Raw genomic sequence first — 24066 nt, 5'->3', positions numbered from 1 at the left:
AACGGGCGATGCAGGCAAAAGGAGGACTGTTGGTAAAAGTAAACATATTCTATACAGACGGGTTTGTGTTTTGAGTGAAAAATGTGATCACAGTTGTTTAGTAGATGTGCAGTCACAGAAAAAATTATTAGACCAAAAAATCAAAAGTCATCCAAAATAATGGTTATGCAATCATGTACTAACTCCTGTGCGTACCATGTGACTAAAACAGACAGAAAAGAAAACATGAAATGCCTAAAAGTACTGTTTTTGTCAGTACAGTGCCATAGATATTGATGTAAGAACTGAAGTGATTTTGGTTATTATCAAGAAAACAATGGAAAATGGCTAGATATCAGCTCTGAAATTAAACTCTTATGAGCTATTTTTGTTGTTATCATTATATTTGTCCAAACAGATGTACCTTTAGTTGTACCAGGCACTAAAATGAAGAAGAAAATGAAGAAAACAACAGTGGTCTAATAATTTTTTCCGTGTCTGTAGATTCCCGGTTGCTCACAACAGGTTGCGAATGATTCATATTTGTTTGATGCGCTATCATAATTTGTTTGGGAAAATTGTCCCGAAACCTAAAGATTGTTTTTTTGTTGCCACATGCCAGATGTAAATTACAGTGATATGGGCTGACAATAGGTCAGGGAAGCTTTTACTGTCATATGTGAGGCTTGGCTATGCATACAGGGACCATGCAGCTTTGTGGCAACTGTCCACTGATGTCTGCTGTGTACATAATTTGACATTTCACTCCAGATATCTAGTAAGTGACACACACCAAAAATAACATGTATACACTCTCAGCTTTGAGTGTATCGTGAAATTGTGTGAGGTGGACTGTGAAGAACTCAGCAGTAGTTTTACTGAGTGAAACTCAAGGTTATGAGAGGGTATATCTTAGCACACAGATGTCATTTATACCCACCCTGGTTAAGAAGTAATTTCTACATCCAAATGAGATTTTGTGGTTTTTCAGATTTGAGAGAAACCTGTTCTGTAATTTAGTTTTACAGCGCGTAATGTGGATTTAAGCAGCACAGAGGTGTAAACACTGTACCAGCGGCTCTACGTGGCTTGTCACTGCAGATTGTGAGTCACTTGCTGTCGTCACCAGTCAGTTAACATGTTTGCGTGAATTTTCCTGGGATCAACTTGGGATTTAGGCCACAGAGGCAACCTGTATTAGAAAAATACTCTTTACACAGCAAATCATTATGTTCAGTGTTCCGTTGCATGAGCTTTACAGTATCTGAGAAGATTCCTGAGATACCTGCAGAGTAATCTAATTTCTCAAACCTTCTCGGAGACGTCCACACATCGCCATGGTTATCTTCACGCTTTGACTGACACTTTGCCCTGTTTTGCGTGGGTTTGTGAGTCAGACTCATAACGTGTGTGTTAATAGGAGAGTCTTCAGTTTCACCAGCATAGTAAGGTTATACCATGGCTGTGTTTGACTCAGGAAAGGGGTTTGTTTTCTTGACTTCCAGTGACCTCTACTTTTTTTTTTTTTTTTCAGACTTTTCCACTTGAAGAATGCTAGAGTATGTGTAACTCTACGCTACTTTTACACCTCACTGAAAAACTTGCGCTTCTAACAGATATTTTAATGATATAACCCTGCCCTTGGAACGTTAGAATTTATAACAATAAGCGGTTTCGCTGTTTAGTGTAGTGTACAAGTTTGAGCTCTTTCCCTGCTGATTTTGGTAACCTTGACAACTTAATGATGCCTTCAAATGGACTCATTTGTGTTCAGTCATCCTTTACATGTTGCATGCTCAAAAGCTAATGGGCAGCAGTCTGACAATGATGAGTGAGTGTGAAAGGGCATAGTATATAATGACACAGATGCTTTATCAAGCTCGACAAGCGTCATTCACAAACCTTGGTTGTTGCTGTTTCTTTATCAGTGTGTTCACAATGACAAGATGAAATGACTTTTCTGCGAACAGCCGGTTTCCATGTTCCAGCTGAATGCCTACGACATGCCTTATGCAGTGATGACTATCAGAGAAGTTAAAGTCTCCAAGGTGTGTGAGGCATATTTGACAGGTTTCTTCCATTCCCGTCTTCCATTTCTGACCATGTTTGATAAGATGCTCAGATTTGTGTCGACCACTTGTTCAGCGTTGACAGAATCAATAATGTTTGCACTTGTATTAAACAAAAAAATGACCCAGCAGAGGTATAGACCATAGTTTAGCTTAATTAAAGAATTCAGCAACTTAGTGATAATGTGGTTTTTCATCAGGTTCCTGCTGTATCAATATTGTTGTATAGGCCGGCTTCTGGGCAATATGCTTGGAATCCTAAAGCACCTCAGTAGAGTCGACATGTGAAAATTCTCAGCTATGTAGATGCCTTTGCAATGGACCAAAGGTTGAGCTGAGCCCTACCCCCACCATAGCTGTAGGGATTGAGTTTCAAATCTAGAGAAGCCCCCAGACACCTTGTTACTCTTCTAAATCTAACAAGAATAAAGCGTACAAACAGTTCAGAGTCAACTCCCTGAATTATCATGACCAGAGCTTCACACATATGATCCAACTGTTTACGTGATTTGGATGCTGCTCAAATCTGAGGCAGGAATACTCCCCTGGCATGTGGCTTATGGCTGAGAGGAGGCTGGATTTCTTGAAAGGACCTTTATTGGTTTCATTGCAAAACTCTGGGGCTTAAGTATGCCGTTCACAGTTTCAGATTTTCCAGCAATAAGTAAAAATCCTCTAAGTACAGTGGTAGTGAAGGGGAAATCTTAAGCCAACTCCAGTTCAGATAACAGTGCAAAGTTTGGCTGTACTTTCCTCTGTTAGCTCCATGACATTGAAAACATTGGCCAATGAGACCAGTCTCTGCATTTGTTTGCAAAGTTATGTTTCAAGGAAGTGTGGACGATACGGTCAAATACTTAATATCAAGGTATATTTGTTTTAGCTCCGGACCAGCTCTGGAGGAAGGTCTGCCTGAATATATTATCATGCTGGAACATGGCAAATTCTACCAGTTACAATTGTCCTGGGTGTTGTATTTGTGAAAAGTGTTCAAAGGTTAATTGTTTCCAGCAATAACAAAACACAAACCAAATCTTTTTTTTTTTTTTTTTTTTTTCTCGAAACTTGACATTTTCAGTGTGTTGCTAATAACTTGAACTGAAACCTGCAAGTTGTTTTGTGCAGTGAGGGGGACATCGGAAGGAACATGCCTGCTGAAATGTCAAGCGTATTTCAATAGAATACTTCCTATCAGTATGACTGTAGCATATGTACTGTATGCATCTATAAAGTAAATATAATTGGGTTCTAAATCCAAACCATGTGTCCACATTACGGTGATCATGCTGCTTTTAGTTCTTCTCCCTCGTGAAGTGAAACTGTACAGGCTGCATGTCACATGAGTGATATGGTTCGAAATGTTAGCGTAAAAATTGCTTAAATCATTTGACCATAGGCTTTTTAGGGTAAGAACATTTCTGAAATCTAGAGATAGAAGTTTCACAACAATGTACATAAAAAAAAACATGCACAAATAAAAGTAAAGAAGAAATTAAGAATAAAAATTGATTTGACAATTTCAACATAAAGAAAAACAACATGATGCTTATTGTGATAATCATTGATAATTAGAGTCTGATCTCTGTGGAAAATGATCACAATATGATTACATACAATTACATATTTCACAATAAGGACTGTTCATCATTTTATCATCTAGCTCTAGTTTCTCTCATCTCCTCTCATCTTTTTCTTTAGTGCTTTGCAGACCAGGTAAGAGGTGCATGACTGCAACTGAACATCACTATTTTATCACATGAGAACGTGTTCAGCGGTCCTGCTCCCCAAATCATGTTAACTTATGAGACAGCTGGATTTGCAAGGTCGCATGAGAATCACAAGATCACACAAGAATGCAGCTGTGATTTGCTGCTTACCCTGACCCAAACATATAGTAGATACACTAAGGAACAGCTGATAACTCACCTCTGTACTGGTGCACATGTTCCTGCTGCTGCCATTCAACTCTGAACAACGTCAAGTCATGGTTGATCTGTTATTAATGATCCATTTGAATGCATTTAACAGCCTGAGGATTTCATTTAAAGTGTAATGTGTGTAAAGTCAGTTTAATTTCAAATATCGGTGTGGAGTCACAGTTTAGTGTATCTTTAAACAAGGGCCATTTGTGTTGAGGCTCCAGCCAACAGTACAGCAACAAAAATATTCATCTGGGGGTGTTCTTTAGTTACTGTCCACATAGTCTGGTAAAGGTTCATACTGTCTTACATATATAATTATTGGAGGTAATTCCTTCATTAGACAGGGGTCTGATAAAGGAATTACCTATAATAACTTTCCACATAGGTTTACTTCCCTCACTTCCTTTGACAGGTGGAGAAGCCCTGTTGGTGGAATATTTGTATATATGATCACATGGCACATTTAAATGTTGTTTGTCCCCTTGATGAAGGCCAGCAGGATGAAACATGTTGGGGCTCAGTGAGGTCCATTGAGACATGTCATAATGAATAAAGTCTTTTGAAAATTATAAGAGGGTGCCTTGGGTTTGTATTTTTTGTGCAAGTTATCAAAGAGCACCTCTTTTATTATTTTTTAGTACTATTTTTCATTACTGCCAGGAGGTCCATGAAGTGTTCCTTTTTACTGTTTCTCCAAACACATTCATATGAATGAATTAATTTTGTGTGTGTTTGTGTGTGTGTGTGTGTGTTCATTCCCATGTGGGTTGTACTTCTTCTGCTTAATTGTTTGCTTCTATTTGTCACAAACTGCTGCATGATTTTTATGAAACTTAGAGGAAGGGTAGATCATGGGCCAAGGATGAACCTTAGGAATTTTACAGCAGATCTCTAAAATGTGTGGAGCCTAAAATAGTTTTTCACTTTTTTGTGTGAAATAGGGCCTTTGATTTAATTACTGGGCTTCAGGGCTTTCGTGAATGTGTGCCCTTCTAATTTATGTAGTAAAGGAATATTTTGCTATGTTTTTATTGTAAATTTTGAACTTTAACTATTTTTCAAAGTAATGAATAGATTTCTTTGCATGTCCAACAGATAATGTAATGAATACAATTTTCACCCAGTAAAATGTGGAAGTAAATGTAGCTGAAATGCAGGGCTGATCCACTGAGACTGTGTTGCCTTCTTGTGTTTACAGCAGGCTAAATGTCTGATATAGACATTCACCGTTTGCATTCGTGCACACTGTTGGCCTTTTGATACAGCCACTGCCTTTTACCCACGAGCTTAAGTCATTTTGAGTCATATAAAAGCATGCTTCAAAACCCCCCAGCTCTAGTGACCTTGTAATAAGTGGAAAGTGGAAAGCTCGTGCTGACAGGCCAGTTACAGGCCTCTCAGATGGAGGACTAGTGGACAGTGTAACCCATGTGTACCAGCATTTTCTTCCTTTCTTAGACAGTCTCAGCATGATTATCCCTAACATACACATTAATGCGTCTTCTGTGTGTATTAAATCTAGTAAATGCATCTATAAAGCAATGCATCTATATATATCGTTGTCGTTAATCCATTAATGGCTCTGCACATGATTTAAAGCCTTTCTTGCCTGATGTTTGTGGAAGAGCAGCAGGCAGAGTTGGATGACCCGTAGGCAAAGAAACAGAAAAAGGAAAATGCATATTGTTCATACAAGCTAAAAAAAGAAAAGTTTTTTACGTCTACCTGCTGGTGCCTTTTTGTGTAGCAGAATGCACGGTGCTCTTAAAATTGCAGCTTGTTTTGTACTTAATCATCGCTTAATCTTGAAGTTTGTAGTTGTTTGTCTGAATGGAGTTAACACAAACATGTCATGTGAAGGCTTTTTCCTGGAAGACATGCTGGAAATGGTAGTAGATGTTACTCACGGGATCCCTTGGGGAATGCTGACGGGAAGATGCAACATATGCAAATTTGATTTATAATATTAAAGGTCATAGTAATGTTATTATTATGTTGTTTCTCTTTAAATGCGGGAGGAGACCCTGTGTTTAAGTACGATGTGAAGATGTCTTTACAAATTAATTCAGGTACCGTTATAAGTTTTTGACTATATTTTGACATGCCTTGTAATTGCATTGTCAAAGCAGTGTATAACAGTGAATAAGGTCAATCATTTAGATGTAGGTTAGAGGGTGCTTTTAAAGAAAGGTACTTAAATCAAGGTCTGCACTAGGCTGACTCTCAGCTCCATCTCCAATAAGCAAATCAAAAGTGGAATATTAACAGGCAATGAGAGACTGGGTGATTAAGAAGCTCCTAATTAGTCTACAATTTAGAAGTGTTATTTGGCAGGAGGGTACAATTATGGGTCTTAGATAAACAGTGTCCTTGTCCTAATTGCAGCCCGCAGTCTGTCTGGTGCCCCTTTGGTAACCAGTGAAAAAGAAGGTGATTGCTCAGAGTGTGTCCATGTGTCACCTTTCTGTCCTCTTCAGTCAAATGTTAACCTACATACGGAGCATTGATTGCTGCACTGGGCTGAAGTGACATAAAATGATTTTATCAGGTTTGTACGATCCCAAGGATAAGCATCACAATGACCGCTGGCTTCACCGTGTGTCATTGCTCCATGAAACAAATGAAACCATTTAACACACGCTAGCTTCTGGGCACCCATTCAGTTTTCAGCTGTTGCTACACAGGCGTAGACATAATTTTGTGCCTTTTGTGCAACTTTTTTTTTAATGTTAAGGTTCATTGTCAGGTTTAAAATTTCATTTTAAAATTCAAGATAAACCAGGGTTGCTGTCAGATGCTTCCTTTGCCTTTTTGTTATTCTTAAAGTTATAGTTAAAATGCTAAAGTTGCAACTAATGACCGTTCCAGATGTACAAAATGTATGGTCGATACATGGTTTACAAATAAAGAGGCAGAAATGAAGAGAAATTAAAGGGCGGATCTCAGACTGTGGTTGCAGATACATACAGTTAGCTTCATAGCATAATTGCCTAAGTCATATTTTTGGCCAAATTGTGATAACTGCATATGCAGATATCACAATTTGGCCAAAAATATGACTTAGGCAATTATGCTATGAGGCTAATGATATATTTTCTTTTCCAGAATATTATAACATAATGTTAGTATAATGTTTATTTTTGTCATGTGAGTAGCTAATGTTAGGTTTCTACAGGTTGTGATTGCAAATAATCCATAAGAAATTTTCATGTGTAAACTAATAACTGTAGTACTGAACAATAGTAATTATCACAGATCGTGATTTGTAAATACAGAGTTTTTAGTATTACAGTTAATAATAATGATAATAATAATAATAATAATAAGAAGAAGAAGAAGAAGAAGAAGAAGAAGAAGAAGAAGAAGAATTGATTAGGTTTCTATAGCACTTTTCAAGGAACTCAAATTGCTTTACATTACTGATCCATTACTCATTCACTCTTACTATCACACTCTGGTTGTAGTTGATAGCAGTATTTTATTGTAAAATGCTTTTTTTTTTTTTTTTTGGTTCTCACCTTCTCTTCTAAGCATTGACTACATTCAGTGAATGCTGATGGTGGCTTTGTGGTGGTTGACAGATCCATTTAGACTTGTGATTGAACAATTGCACTGGTTTTAAGAGGTTAGATAAAGTGTCATATGAATTGAATAAAGTCACTGAAAGCGATTGTGGAGTGAGACTGAACACGACAATGCTGTAGCACAATGGTCAGTTTGCTCTTAACAAACTGAATCAATGAAGATGTTGAATGAACAAGGATGAGATGAGCCTCCAGCATCCTAGAAATTCTACCTCAACCTGTAAGATCACATGACCTGACAGTTAATTCACCATCATCATTCTTTTATGAAACCCTTTGTATAAAAAAATTACCCTCGGAAAGCTTTCAGACATTTTAAGCCTCACCTGTTTTTCTGCAAGCTGTATGTATTTTGGTGAAAGTCACATTGAAAAATGGATGAGTCCATTAGTCAGTACCTCCTGTCCATCTTAATAAATATTGTAGAGCCCTATTTTCTGTGAACTCACCTATTTCATTTTCACAGTAAGGTCGGCAGTGTAATTAGTGCGACCTAAAAATACGACACTTCATTTATTATGTAGAGATCAAGTAATCACTTTTCATTTATGGAAATCTTTTTCCTAATTGCATGATGTTTGAATATTTTATCTCTACGGAGGGAAAGTGTGTTAGCTGTTTTTTGTTTTCAGAAACAGTCCCCTTACTAATGAAGATAAACATGAATAAATAATTATCTTTATGTCAATTTCAGCACTGACATCATGCACAATAAAATTTTACTGCTTGAATTTAAAGGGATTTCTACTGATGCTGCCAAGCTGCAACAGAGAGGGTATCATGTGCTTTTAATGCCACAGCTGGGTTTAAATAAATAAATAAATAAATAAACTATTGGATCTGAAAGACACAGTGGTGGGTTTAAATCTGTATATTTTAACCTATAATCTGCATAATCCATGTATGAATAAGATAATCATCCACCCATGACTATATTTACATTTATGAACCAACAGTCTGGGATAAATGTGACACCTATGCTCCATCCATTAAGGTATTATGAAACGTGCTTTTCATTGTTATATAACCATCAATAAGCTTTTGATGAAAATTAATGCTCCCTTTGTATCGCCTTTTTGAAGACACGACTGGTACTTTGTATATTAATTCACTTATATAACACAAGAATAGGCATTTTTAATTTGACCAAATGCTAATGCAGTAACAACTACCGTATCTGGGGTCCGTGAGATGTTCACTGCCTCTCACAGCACACACAATGTTTCCATCAAGGACAAAAGTGCTGTTCTTCAAGCTTACGACCAGAGCAGGGTATAATTAGGAACTAAATGCTGCTTTAAGTCAGAATGTGGTCTGCAAGCATTTCCAAAGGACAACCAGTCTTGTGGTTTGTGGTTTTTATCATCAAATGCAAATTGCACAGTTGAAGAGGAGTGGCACTGACTCATAGAGTTTATAATATCCAGGAACCTCATCCGCTAAAACATTCATGCGGTGCAATATGTCAAAAGTAACATATTCATGTTTTTTCCAGATAGTGGACAGGCCATTAAAAACAAGATTCAGCAGAGTTATAATTTTCTAGACCCCCCCTATTTTGTGAAGAAAACGGGTACAGGAAAGTCCAATAGCCCTTGGGATCTAATGTTGAATATATGCCAACAACAAGGAAGTGAATGTTAGCTTATGGTGTAAAGAATGGCAAATGACCAAAACAAGTACATAAAACAAATATTCAACTGTACTCCCATAATAGAGGCGCTTTACTGTGACCAGAGTAAATATTATCTCTATTTATCATCCATGTGACGAAGTGTGATCTGGAAAGGAAAGTCTCACTTTATACGATCATTTACCTAAAAATCTCATCTTCGCTGACGGATCGACCAACACAGGGAGGCATTATGGGATGACTCTGAAGTGATATAGAAAATTAATATGTGTGTGTTTCCAGTCAAAATATACGACCAGACTTGTGGTTAGAGGTTTTATGGTGACAACTAAAACATGAACAAAAAAAAAAAAAAAAGGAGGAGAAACAGTATGTTTCCTCCCGACATATTATACATAAACGATTCACATAAAGGTTGATTTAATCCCGTGTTTATAAAATCATGTGAAGTTTGTTTGAAATGAAAACCTGATATCTTCTACAAAAACATTCATAAATACAGTACAATAAAGTTCACATTTATCCTCCTTGCAAATCTTTAAGAAAATACAGAAAATATCAAATTTCTCAAAATGATTAGTTTCTTAGTCTGGTTGGGATCTGGTCATTATTTCAACAGTGCTCTGGATTATGTGATTATATCCATAGTGTAGATATCAAATTCACTTATGTTCCAATGAGGTGAGCAGGGTTTTATTGTTTTAGTCAGAGAGGCTGAATGTCTATGATGCAAAACTGAACTGAATGGTTTGTTGTTGACATTTAGTTAAAAACTGCTTTGGATCAAGTGCTTGTTGAGCAAAAAGAAGGCTGGTTACATTTGCATTTGGCTGAAAAAAAAAAAAAAAAAACCTGTATGTTGTATTACATGCTCAGTCAATGTACATTGTTGTCCATAAACTTGGATTAAAATATTTTTACCCCTTATTAGGGGTGTGTGGTATGACAATATTAGATCGTGAAGGATTAGAACATAGAGAGATTGTGGAATCAGGGGGGTTTATACGGGGGTGTGCCTACAATGAGTATGCACATGCTATACAACCGTACAAAAAGTGAAAGTGAAACTTAAGACTTAACTCTCTGGCTGTTGGGTAGCTACCTAAGGAAACTTTAATTTGAGGGGGCAGGACGTTGAACTGGGCCTGAGCATATCCCCACCCCACCCCACCCCGGTCGCAAATGTGTTTTCAGGAGGTGGCAGACAAGGAAGGATGAGGTGAGTCCTCCATGCAGGTCTGTCGCGTTACTCTTCGAATAACGTATGACAACATTATGACATTATCTGAATAAGTGAATACCTAGTTAGAATATTAAATAATGTATAAAATATGATGTTATTCTGTAATGCCTATTTGTAATTAATTAACACAGACTATCACGATTAGGAGATATCACATTTATTAATAATTGTATTTTTTAGTGCATACAAATATTATAGTTGCTATTAAAAAAAGGTTGATAGTTTAAATCTGATGGTGTTTGAGGTGACTAAAAAAGTGTATGTGACTGGTCTGTATGGATGTTTTGTGTTATTGTAAAAAAATATCCATAAATGTAAAAAAAAAAAAAAGTAGGTTACCAAAACAAAGGCAACTGAATTGTTTTATTTATTAGTTTGTAAAAATGAGGTGGAAGTCTGTAAGTTATACTTCTTCCCACTCCTTTTCAAGCGCTGAAAATTTAGTTTGACATGTTGTATGGTTCTTTGTTATCTGATGATTTTATGTGCTCAAAATAAACTAAACTAACTAAAAACACTATAAACCTGTTCAGTCAGCTGAAGAGAGAGAAGAGCATCCAAACAGTATGAGAGACAAACTAGTAGAAGACCAGCCACACCACAGCCAGAGGCAACAGGTAGAATTAAACAAAAGCAAACAACTTTAACACAAGCAATTAATTAAAGCATTCTGTGAGAAGAGTAGTAAGTACATTCCACATTGATCCTTTTTTTTTTGAGTGCCTGAATTCTTCTTCTTCTCATTTTGGACTTCTCCCTCCATCCCAGACCACCGAATACACTGATTACCAGTTGAAAAACCAGAGCTACAGCCACCTGTTCTGTAAACCTGGAGGATAATTTGAAATGGACTTTTCTTCATTAATATTTTGTTCTGTATTTAATTTTTTTTTTTTTTTATACATTTCATGTTTATTAAAAGCTACCTCAAAAACCATGTGCAGTTTAATTTTTATGTTCAAGAGTGCCCTTAACCAGAGTGTTGTTTATATTTTAATAAGTTTATGTTCTTCTCGGCACATGTTGCAAAATTGCACAAACTATTTAATTAAAAGTGTTCTGGAAGGTTCTTTGGGCTAAATTGTTTTATTTTTTTTCTTTTAGGGCTATGTTTTACATAGGAAAATTGTTTGGCTACACTGTTCAGAAACTTGCAAATTAGTCCCAAAGATCAATGTAAAGAATCGTGATAAAATCGAGATCGTGATTTTATTTTTTAAAAATCATGATATGATATTTTTACCATATCGCCCACCCCTACCTCTTTTCATGAAGTAATTATGACAAGGTGATTACTGATGTGTATAAGTAGGAATAAAAGAAGATTTTTTTTATCCCTTGCTTGCATTAGTATGCATTAGTTGAATTATAATATTAACCTCCTGAGACCCAGGAAATGTCAGCAAAGTACAAGCTTTTTTTGTTTTTTATTAAATAAGTGCCGATATTGGAAACCTCATGATGCAACAGTTTTTTCAGATATAGTTTTTAAAATTTTTATGGAATGTCCTTTGTGATGGACAGTTTTCTTTTCTTTTCTTTTTTTTTTGTATAAAGTTGTGAAACTCTTGTCCACAAATGTGGACAGAAACCCATAGCTGGGTCTTAGGAGGTTAAAACATTTGCCAAACTGTGGAGCCTGACCACTGATATGAATTATAATGTAAGCATTTTCCAATAAAGCTTTTTCATATGATCCTAAAACTAAATCTTTTATTTTCCAGTGTTATGGATGATTTATGATTTCCAGTTGTTTTCTGGCAACATGACCTGAAGGCACAACTTGATTTCTTTTCTAAATCAATACACCATATATTACTGGAGAAACATTTTCACACTTAATACATTAAAAGAAGCAATTTTTGTTGAGCAAAAATGGATCACAGTGGAGTTCTTTACAATTTTAGACATTTTTCATGATTATCTGAAAACAAAATCTTTATTAGTCAAATCAGTTCAATATATTGCCCAGCCCAAATTTCAACTATACTACCAACGTAACTGTATGACACAATTATTTGTAAATAAACATTACAGTACCATTACAACAAAATATCATATGGCGATCTTTTATTATTTTTTTCACCTCTGTAAAAGGTAGTTACAACCAAGCTATATCAAGTTTTCCCTTTGTTTCCAATTTACGAAATGATTGTTCATTGTTGTTATTTTACTTAAAACTTCACCGTTTTGCATCATGTTGAAACAATATTATAATATCTTCAAGAAACAGACAACAAATTTCTCCTGCAAAGTTTCCCTTAAATTACACAGTGTGTCAGCCTTATTTCTTAAGTCAGAGTTTGATAATGAACCAAAAATGTGCTCATGCTAACATGTATTGCATCACTGCTCTGGTGTAATTCAGACCAGAGCTCACAGACTTCGTGTCATTTCATCAGTCAATAAAATGGTAATTTTCCACAAACTCCTACAGGTAAAATAGGATTAACCAAACACTTTTCGTTTGACCCATCCCTAAATATTCACTATAAATACACTTAAATAACAGTAGATTACATGTCACAGTACCTGTTAAAATGTGTTGTAAGTGTATCTGCAGAACTGCTTTAACTGTATATTGTGAAAAATGTTAATCCTAGTCATTAATTTTTCTTCTTTAAATCTGTTTGTTTGGGGAAGTTACACTGCACTAGAGTGTTATCCTCTTCCTCTGTTCACTGGAGCCTGGATCAGTTAATTGTGGATCATTTACGGGTTAGGCATGTGTTTACACAACTTTTTATTATGGCTTTGGGTACAACAAACAAGCTCATTTGGTCGTATCTTAAGTCCGATTTTTGAGTTGTTATTACAGATAATTACATTCCATTCAACTCCAGAGTGTTATTATGGTTCATTGAAACTTTTTGGACGGTCTGCGTCTTTGTTTTGGGCTTCCTAATGAAAATCGACCTTCCAAGTCTCAGCATTTGACTCTCAAATTCACTGTAGGGCATTTCAGGAAATGACTTTGGTCAACCACAACTTTCTTGAGAAAAAAACCTGTGCTACGCTGTCCACAATCAAGACGTTTGGTAATGTACCGGAAACCCAATGTCTCCACTCAATGTACACTGTGTTTGGTATATATGCGCAAGTCCATTTCTGATTGATGTTATTTTTCCTCGTTTTTTTTTTTACTCTTCAGCCACAAAAATCAACATTCACGAAGATATTCTTTTTTGGCTCTGGAAAAGATAAACTGTTACAGACTAATATAACCTGGATTTGCTTACCAAAATACGTTAGTAATTAAATGCTTAAATTAGAAAAGTCAAACTAACTTCTACCGTCCCTCCACAGTGCGTATAGTATGAATATTTCGTTGCTGTGGTTCAACACTGTCTTGACAGACCTGCCTAAATACAGTTCTCTCAATATTGGTCTTACAGTATATCCTTGCAGAGAGCTGCAGTTTAAGTCATCAAGCCGCAGTTTGCAAAGACAAATAGAAACTTGTGGTTTATTCAAGTGGAGTTTGTATTCTAGCGACTAGTGATGAAAACACACATATTTATATGGTGTGTATTTTTCTAATTTTCATTTTGGCTCACACTCAAAAGCATTTAACAAAAAGAATACTGTGTTTTGAATGAAATGCAGTAAATAAGAATGTCCATGTTTCTCCCTGTGAGAGTTGTGTTTACTTTAGAGGTTTGGACCCTGGCCAGTGGAGGAGGAATAGTTTTCAGAAATAATCAGGGGGCACACTTATTACCCAGGATTCTCTTCTTAAAATGGTAAATGATACTCCTCTAGGAGTCTGCACATGAAGGAGAAATTCCTTTAGTTTTAGGAAGATAAATAACCTCCTAAACTCCATACTTCATTTGAGATTAATATTTAACTGGTGGCTTCTAAGTTCATTTTTGTTCTAAAGGTATTTGATTGTCTGTTTTATGTAAATGTTTGATAGAAAAATATTTAAAAGGCCATAATGCTAATGTGTAGTCAAAGTGTTTAGTAAGTGTTTTCTGATATAAAATGATCCTAATGAATCTACAGTATTGCATAAAATATCCAGTGTATGATCTTTATCTAAAATCTGGACATATATGAGTAAAAAAATGCTAAATCTCTGTGTACTATCCAATAATATACAGCAGTACTAATGGCACTGAAAGAGCAGATGACTTCCAGATGCACTATTTGTGATTTTCTGTCATTTAAGCTCTCAGTGAAGTCTAAAGTAACACCAGGGAGTTATTTAGATGAAAATAGTGTTACCGTCTCAGGAGCTGTCAGTGGAATATTCTATATTGGCATAGTTAGTACAGTAAACAGGTAGTATCTATCCTTGTTCGCCTGCGGTCAAATGTTGTTCCATCTGTGGTTGTTTACTGTGCAAAGCCATAAACGTCTTCATTCTGTAACCTTATTCAGCTCTCAGACTGGACATCCTTATTTCAAGCCTGAAAGTAGTGAAAATATTGATGGATTGAGGTATTATGGTTTTGTGTGCAGCAAACCCATGACGGCTTGGTATTTACAGTTTAATTTTAAGCACCGAAATTACGCACTTGCTTTGGAGACAATGTATACACATCCTTGTTAAATGACTCCTTGTCAGATTTAGAAGCTCTTTAAATATCACATAGTCACATAAAAGGACGTAAAACTGCAATTTATCAAAAACTTTAGTTTCCTGCAGTATTTACAGTAGTTCTCATGGCCATGTGTAGTAGATTCCACTGTAGAAATGTATTTACTGTGTCTGCAGCAAAGACAGTGGTAGTTAATGAGTGACAAAAAGCAATAAATCACTGCTTTATTAACTGTCCTGATTACTGTCCCAATCAGTGGCATGCAATTGTTTTATGATTTACTGTTACTTTTCATTTCCAACTATTTTGTCTCTAGTAGGCGACTTATGATGGGAATATTTAACAATGACATTAACTTGGCTTAATTAAAATCTAATTTACAAGGGACGTCTCTCAAAACAGCAGCATTGAGTTGCATTAAATTACAGACGGGACAGGACCAAGTAATAAATATGGTAATAATATATGGGCACTGTGGAATGTCATTTATGTCTCCAACTGACAGATTCAATTGCATGTGGCGTCAGATGCTTTAAGTGAATTTCTTTCTGTTTACTCACCTCCAGGCACACAGTATGGCATACGTTGAGTTTAGTGCATGTTGTATTGTGTGTGGTACATATTGCATTTTGCTGCTCTATAGCTTCAAGCACCATGAAAACCCGACATGACAGCATAGATAATCCTTTTGATTTGTGCACCGGTCTTAAGCTGTAGTTTTTGCACTTGGCTTGAATTTCTGTTTTCATTTCCACTTTGCTGGTCACGCTCGGTTAAAAATAAATGCGGTCATTTTCAATATCGTCACATTTGTCATTGCCCAAAAGTGATCCACGGGCAAACAGCAAAGCAGTCAGTGAACGTATTAGAATGGAAAATGTTTCCTTTGAATGGAAAACCACACCTGAGGTGACATGTCACTCTCAAACACTGTGTTCAAAAACTGAGGAATTACAGGATGTGGTGTGAGACATGTTGTAAGTGAAAAAAAAAAGAGAGAGAAATGTCATGTTTGTGTTATAACTTTGTCATATACGATTAGTGACCATGACACAGCTTCAGACTTGGACAAAATGAAACTGATAGTGTCTAGTAAAGGAGAAAACAGTCTGGCCTGTTCCCTGGACAGTTGGCTTATATACTATTGTGGTTGAAGTGCAAACTCATCCGACCTCATTGTCACATCCAGGCCACACTGTCACAAAGTGAAGCTTTAATATGACAGAAACTGGGTTTTTAGGATTCTGCTGCTGTGACCATGGATGCAGACAGCAGTGGGTCACAAAGCATCAGTGCAAGGAAATCAGCCAACCGATGGCATTTCATGCATTTTGTAGCCAATGTCAGAATTCTTGTCTCAGAAACAGAAATGCACCTTAAGATTTTTATCATAATTTGTCACATTCTTGTAATGTTCAAATTTTTCAATAGTGTTTACTACTGGCATGCTTCTATTTATTTTATTTTATTTTATTTTTTTTTTAACTTTAATAATAAACTTTATTTGTATAGCACCTTTCATACAGAAATTGTAGCCCAAAGTGCAAACTTTAACTTTATGATCAAATAACCAGTTGTAATGCAGTAGTTTTTCTTTTGCATTGATGGATCCTGTTGTCAGTCACCTCATATGAACTTGTTTTACATTTTTACCCCGCCTCCTGAAGGGGAGGCAAGGGGTATTCTGTTTTGGTTTGGTTTGTTTCTTTGTTTGTTAACACTCTAGCAGCAAAACTCTTGGTTGAATTCATACCAAATTAAGTTTATAGATTGCCAGTGACCCAGAATAGATCTGATTACATTTTGGGAAAAGTAGGTCAAAGTTAACATTTTTAATACATTTTTTAAATCTCTTTTTTCCCATTTACTTATAATGGGCAAAATTTCAAATGTTTGTAGCAGCAAAACTATTGGTTGAATTCATTCCAAATTGGGTTTATAGATTGCCAGGGACCCGGAAAAGATGTAGCACAGAGCATTGTGAAGAACACGTCTCATCCTCCATATTCCAATTGCTGCCATCAGGCAGACGATACAGGACAATCAGATCATGAACAAACAGACTCAAAAACAGTTTTTATCCAACAGCAATAACCACCATCAATGCCATAAAAAGCAATCTGTAATACAACACATATATACAGTAATGGAGATTGTGCAATGATTGAATGAATGGCTGTGTGTGTTAGTTTTTATAATTATTTATTTACTATTGTGATGTTTGTGTCTGTGTTGTTGTTTTTATTATGCACTGACTGGTGGACACTTTTTAATTTCGTTGTACATGTTTCTTGTTACAATGACAATAAAGACTATTCTGATTACATTTTGCGAAAAGTAGGTCAAAGTTAATATTTTTAAGTAATTTTTTAAATCTTTTTTTTTTTCCCATTAACTTATAATGGGCGAAATTTTAAATGTCTGTAGCAGCAAAACTATTGATTGAATTCATACCAAATTGGGTTTATAGATTGCCAGGGACCCGGAATAGATGTCATTACATTTTGGGAAAAATAGGTCAAAGTTCACATTTTTTTATGAATTTTTGTTTAGCTTTTTTTTTTCTCCCATTCACTTATAATGGCTGAAATTTCAAATGTCTATAAAAACATCAATTTTGTTTCAGTTTATTTCAAACCTGGCACATATATAGAGGCAGTTAATATGTTGACATCAGCACATGCATAGGCATTATGACATCAGCTGGATCGATGCCAAAATAAGCTACAATACGTGCAAGGGGCGGGGTTTGTTGTCCCTCTTGTGTTTTTTTTTTTTTTTCACTTTTTTACCTTAACTTTCAGATCATATAACCTGTTATAATGCAGCAGTTTTTCTTTTACACTGATGGATCCTGTTGTCAGTCACCTCATATGAACTTGTTTTACTTTTTTTTTTCTTTATTCATGCTTTGACCTTATCAAAAAATCGGTAAAGGTCGTAGAACTACAAGACACTGCCACATGACTCCTGTTATATTTTCATAACACTGGCTGACACATGAGTTATGACAGGTTATTGATTGATTTGACTTCTGTGGCTTTTTCTCACCTACATGTATGAGTCTTTAGGTTTAATAGTTTCCACTGCTGTAATGATGCACAAGGTTGTCGCTCTGGCCTGAGTGAACCAGTTCATAACTTCACTTTTAAAAGAGCATTATAAATCAACTATGCAGGGAATGAATAAATTAAGGTTTTCAAGTATGCAACCCACAGACACATAATTATTATGCCTGCTTTTAAGTCTGTTTTCTTTACATTTGCATTAATTTGTCACCATCATTTTTTTTTTTTTACACAGGTTTATGCAGATGATGTGCTCACGAAAGAGGAACAGATACTCCTATTGTTAAAGGCCAAACGGAAGTGTGAGGGCTACATCAAGTCTAAACACAAGATTCCTGGTGAGTATGCCTGCAGCGTTTTTAACCCTCAGTGATCCAAACATCCGCCAGCAACTAAAAGCATCTACTGATCTGACATGTGAAATAACTTCTAAACCACAAATCAGATCAATATGGTTAAATAATTCAGGTAAAAAAAACACTTTCTCTGGTTTTCAGCAGCATCAGATATGACCCATTTGGACGTTCAGAACCTAGAAATAACATCATGTTCTCCAGCATTGATTCACCAGGAAAACCCATGTAGTTCAACAAATAGCAGTAGTTTTAGGTGGTCTTTTCGTTTTTGTCAAGCGTTTAAAAGCCTTAAATTCAAAGGTTATTTTATTTATTAACTGACATAAAGTTAATCATACATTTGCTGAAGAAGTCACTTTTTCTTTCAGTTTTTTTGTAACCTTTATTGAAATGACACCAAGTGACAGAGATGTATGTACAGTATTATACAATATTTATATTTACATTAACGTTACATCATCATAATGTGTGTATGTGTGTGTGTGTGTGTGTGTGTGGGGGGGGGGGGTTAAGATATATGGCATGTAATATACAAAAGAAACAAAATGTCAGTCAGTAATGAGAATAAGTGTCCTGTCTTGGTTGTGTAAATGTTCTGTGTGTGGTGGAGTGTGTAAGATGTGTATGAGGTGTGACTGTTGTGATGTGGGCTTCTAAAAAATAAATAATAAAATAAAATAAAATAAAATAATTAAACAAATACATACATACATACATGAATAAACACATAAATAAAATAAAACAAAGAATAAAAATCAGAAATATGATATGATTTTCTTCCACTTATGATAAAACACAGTTCGTACACATTTTTCAAGGTCAAATTCAAGCCCTTTAGGGGTCATTTTCCAATTTTTTCAGCACAGCACCTTATCACTGGGGTAAAATACATATCTACAGGAATACATATACACAGGATTTTTTTTTCTTCACTTTTTATCACATTGTGTTTTGCTATAAACATCTAAAATTATGTTTCATAATAGCAAAAGGTTCAGAAATTAAAGGGAAGCCACCTGGTGTTCTTCAGACACACTTGCACTCAGCCAAAGATTTAGATAAAAATGGACCTGGAGTCGACCTGAGAATACCTGGTAATTTTCTTTTTTGACACAAAGTTTTGTTTTTCAAAATGTATCACCTCTGTAAGTAGCTTTGGCTTATCATCTAACCTGGCAGAGTTAATACTAAAAATAAATAAACAAATAAATAACTCACATCACAGATTTATAATTGCAAGCACTTTCAAGCACTTAAAGACTTAAACATCCAATGTTTAATACCTGCTGATCCACTAATCCTATCAATGCATATAAATAACTGGTGTTAAATACAGTTTGTCATCTTTTCATGGTCATCAGATATGACCCATTTGGACATTCAGAGGCTCTGTAGTTACCATGGAAACACAGTCATCTTCTTCAACATTGATTTAACCAGTAAAACCCATGGAGTTGGATCAATGACAGTGGATGGAGACAATGGGTTCATGTCCAGATAATGCGATATTTTTCTGAAAAAGTCACTTTTTCTTTTCAGTTTTTTTCTGTTCTGATATAATAACTTTTGTCTTTACTCTGAGCTTTTATGAAGATCCTCATGATCAGTAAATTAAACATAGGAAAATAGATGATTTTCACTGGAAAAAAATGCTAAATTTAGAGAATAATATTATAGTAAATGGTGATAAATCACTCAGGAAAGGTTAAATAGAGAGAAAAATTCATTTGGGAACTGATACAAAAGTCACTCTGGGTCCTTATGGGTTAATCCACAACAACCCTATGATTACTCTGGTTAAAAATTTTATTGTTTTACAGCACTGAAAAACAAACTAATCATGAATTATTAAAATGCAATGTAATGTGTTACATGTGAGATTATTAAAAGGCTTCCTTTGTATAGTTTAAAAATGGAATACACTAGATCATTGTTACTGAATATATTATATTTCTCTTTTGATACAAAAACCTTTGAATACACTTGCTTTTATGAACACTTACATTACCAGTTAAGTAAAAATAGGAATATAGATGATTTTTATTGGAATAAATGCAAAATTCAGAGGATAATATTTAAATAAATGGTGATAAATCACTTAGGAAAGGTTAAATACAGAGGAAAATTTATTTGGGAACTGACACAAAAGTCACTCTGGGTCCTTTTGGGTGAAGGCCTTTAAATGCTTAACAAAAAAAAATCAACATGAAAGAAACATTCGTGGGTAAATATTTTGCATTAAAACTATTCACACTGGCAGCGATGTGAGTTTGCAACAATCACGACACTTGTTCAATAAAAGATTTGAATATTTTCATCTCAGGCTGTTTGATAGTAATGGATTCAACATCAAACTCATCACTATCCTATTGGTTGAGCTGTTTCAATGCTGCTCCACATGTTGTCCTTCACGTCACTGTCTTTTGTCTTTTTTGTCACTATCATTTTTTGTGTTTCATACTCAACTCAGTTGTTGCTGGAAATCCATCACTGTGGTTGTCACATGACATCCAGTTCTCACGAATGAGTTGTTGATCCCTGTGTGTGGTTGTGAACAACAAAAACTCCACTTTTTTGCAGCAAAGTATTTGAGACCTGTGTGAAAGTACTCATGAACTGAGTACTCATGTACAAATTAATCACATGGGGAAAAAAATGCACCCAGTGTGTAAAGGCCTTTACTCTGATCTGTTCTGAACATCTACATCAGGGGTGTCCAGTCCTGGTCCTTGAGGGCCTGCATGTTTTACATGTAACGCTCCTCCAACACACCTGATTCACATGATAAACCTATCATCCAGCGCAGCAGAAGCCTGATAACGACCGTCAGGTGTGCTGGGAGAGGGAAACATCTAAAACATGCAGGATACCAGCCCTCGAAGACCAGGACTGGACAACCCTGATCAACATGACCAGTAAATTAAATATAGGAAAACCTGATTCTCATTGAAAAATGCAAAATACATGCTCTTGTCCATAAATTTGGAATAATTTTGTTTTCAGACACATTCCTCTTTTTATTCCTATTTATACACATCAGTAATCACTTTTTGACCAGGTACAGTGATTTCATATTGAGTACCAATTATACTTTATCTACCAAAAATAAATTACATTATCACATTTCATGAGAAGGGGTAAAAATATTGTATCCCAACTTTATGGGCAACAACGTAATAAATGATGATAAATCACTAAGGAAATGTTAAAGGTAGTGAATAATAGTTAGAAGTCTTTAAGGGTTAATGGTGTTCAGTGGAAGGATATTTTTAACTGTTTATGAGCTGGAGTGAGTTGTTGCATCTTTTGCTTTTTTAACCACATTGTGACATTTGTTATGTCTTGCCAAAATGCAGAGCGGATCTTGTATTTTGTCAAAAGCCGAACCAATTAAACTGATGAGCTTTATAAATAACAGATAAACTCAAAGAGCCTGGTTTGGATATATTGAACTTGTTGATAGCTCTGAAAGAATCATGCAGGACATGTAAAATTAGGACTGGTTCATATAATTTTGTGTGATTTTTCAAGTTGTTTTTGAAAAGATGTCTGCCACAGTCACTTACGCTGGAGGAAACACAGCCATTTATTGCAGCAATATGGTTATATTTGTCAGAACAGACTGGAGCTTTTGAGAGGCACACCAATGAATTCCATCTGGAGCGAGAGATTCGATGCAGTGTGTAATAAATCCCCCAAGGGCTCCGCTGAGCAGAACCTCATGGACACACATTTGAAATACACATAATGCAAAAGGCAGGGGTTGCCATCAGAAGTAGGAGGGATGCCAGGAGGAGGCAGGATTGACAAAGGAAGAAATTAATAAACACACTAATGTTTACCAGGTATTGTATTGTAGGAGAAACCCAGCAGCAGTAGCAGCAGCAGCAGCAGCATGTTGATGGTGAGCGAACAGGAGAGTGGAAGGACCGCCTTTTCTTGATTGAACGTGATTGGTGACTTTTGATTGTTGATTATAAGTACTAATCAGCTGATGTTGGGCACCCTTAGCCCCAAACCATGTGCAAGAACCATCTCCAGGCTTGATTTTAAACATTTCATCATATACAAACACTGACTTGAGACTCATTTTGCTCACTCTTTTTTTTTTTTTCCTCTAAATTAGCTTCTGGGAAGTTTTACAGTTTTATATAAGACAGTTTATATAAGTGATGGTTACTTTTAAAAATGCTGGTCTGGTTCTTTTGTCTTCCTTGTGGCTTTCTACAGACTGGGATCGGAGGCAAAGCTAATCCTGGGGTGTATTTGTGTATTTATGGGTGTCTGAAAAGCACCATTTTCCAGCAGACCCCGGCATCTACTGTATCTCATTGTGGTTGCTGTCATTTTCCCAGTTGATTGTTCAGAGAAGTATTTTGGATTCCATCACCAAACCAATCGTATTATTTTCTCTTTAACCTCAGCGCATTGCGGTCACATTGAATTTTTTGACCCTATAAACAATATCCCCTTGTAAATGAAACACATAATTAAAAAATGTTTACTTCCAGGCTAAGCACACAAAGGCTTTTGTTGACCATCCTCTGGGGGGTTTCGTTGCCCCGTGTGGTATTTCCCAACTTTTTATGGTTTTGATAAATGTCCGCAGAGCTCAGATCAGATTTAAGAAATATGACAGAACTGCTACTATTGAGAACTGCAGGCGCCGAACGGCAGCTTGTGTGAAATGTCCTCGGCATTATATAACAATGTTGTGTTCTTTCTCAAAGCGTGTTCAAGAGGATGGACATAGATGCTAATGCGGTGCAGAGCAGTCAGTCAAACATTAGGTCACTGTCAGATGAGAGTCTGCGTTGCTCATCTGACCATCGTCACCCTTAATCCATCTTGACATGTTGTAGTGACTGGCACGACTGGTGTCACATCCCAAGCACATCTGAAGCTTTTTTTCCATTAATACAAAGAATCAGTTATTTAAAGAATGTCTTTTTTTATTTTATAGCATCACAGAAATACAGCTCTGCAAATATATGTATATATATATATATATATATATATATATATATATATATATATATATATATATATATATATATATATATATACACAGTAGGAAAAACAAAAGTTTCAGGGAAAAAACAGCTTCTATAAACCAAAGATGTTGTATTTAACCCTATAAACCCTGAACCATTAAATCAATGGCAGAAAATTCCAGTTCTTTGAAACTTTTTTCATGAATCTCAGTCTCATTCCAGGTTCCGTGTGTAACCTATTGTGTCCACTTGCGTTACATGTGGAACCTGCCCATTTAAACACATATAAATTGCGAGGGATTTTACAACAGCGGTCATTTTTGTGAGCCACTCTGCCTTGCATATTTACTTCGATTCCCTAAATGTACCTCTGAAAGAATAAAAAGATACTTGAAAAAATAGTAGCATGTAATTTTCATGTCCTTTTTACAGTGTTACATGCAGATTTTTGTATAAATGTTAGATAAAAATGTGTTTCATCTGAAAAATATTTTCTCTTTTATCTGAATTAATATTTATTTTTAAAACAGACCCAAAGTTGCTTCATAACTTAGTTTAGTCTACATCTTGTTTGAATTTTTAGCCCCTCTGTCCTGTTTTTTGGGACCAGTTTCATAGAAGAACCCATTAACAAATGTGGGGAAACATGACCAAAAATATTCATATCAGTC

The 24066-nt window shown here is 35.7% G+C and overlaps 1 protein-coding gene across 1 annotated transcript in view; it reads left to right on the top strand.

The window, feature by feature from the left end:
• pth1r (parathyroid hormone 1 receptor) overlaps positions 1 to 24066 on the top strand; it is a 60861-nt gene that overhangs the window by 4700 nt on the left and 32095 nt on the right. The window contains exon 2 of the mRNA XM_030161072.1: positions 18281 to 18383. Within this exon, the coding sequence (XP_030016932.1) occupies positions 18281 to 18383 (103 nt within the window). The remainder of the gene's footprint in view (positions 1 to 18280; positions 18384 to 24066) is intronic.

Source organism: Sphaeramia orbicularis, chromosome 17, assembly GCF_902148855.1.
Source record: "Sphaeramia orbicularis chromosome 17, fSphaOr1.1, whole genome shotgun sequence".
Lineage (NCBI taxonomy): Eukaryota > Metazoa > Chordata > Actinopteri > Kurtiformes > Apogonidae > Sphaeramia > Sphaeramia orbicularis.
This window is presented reverse-complemented; position numbering and strand designations above follow the sequence as displayed.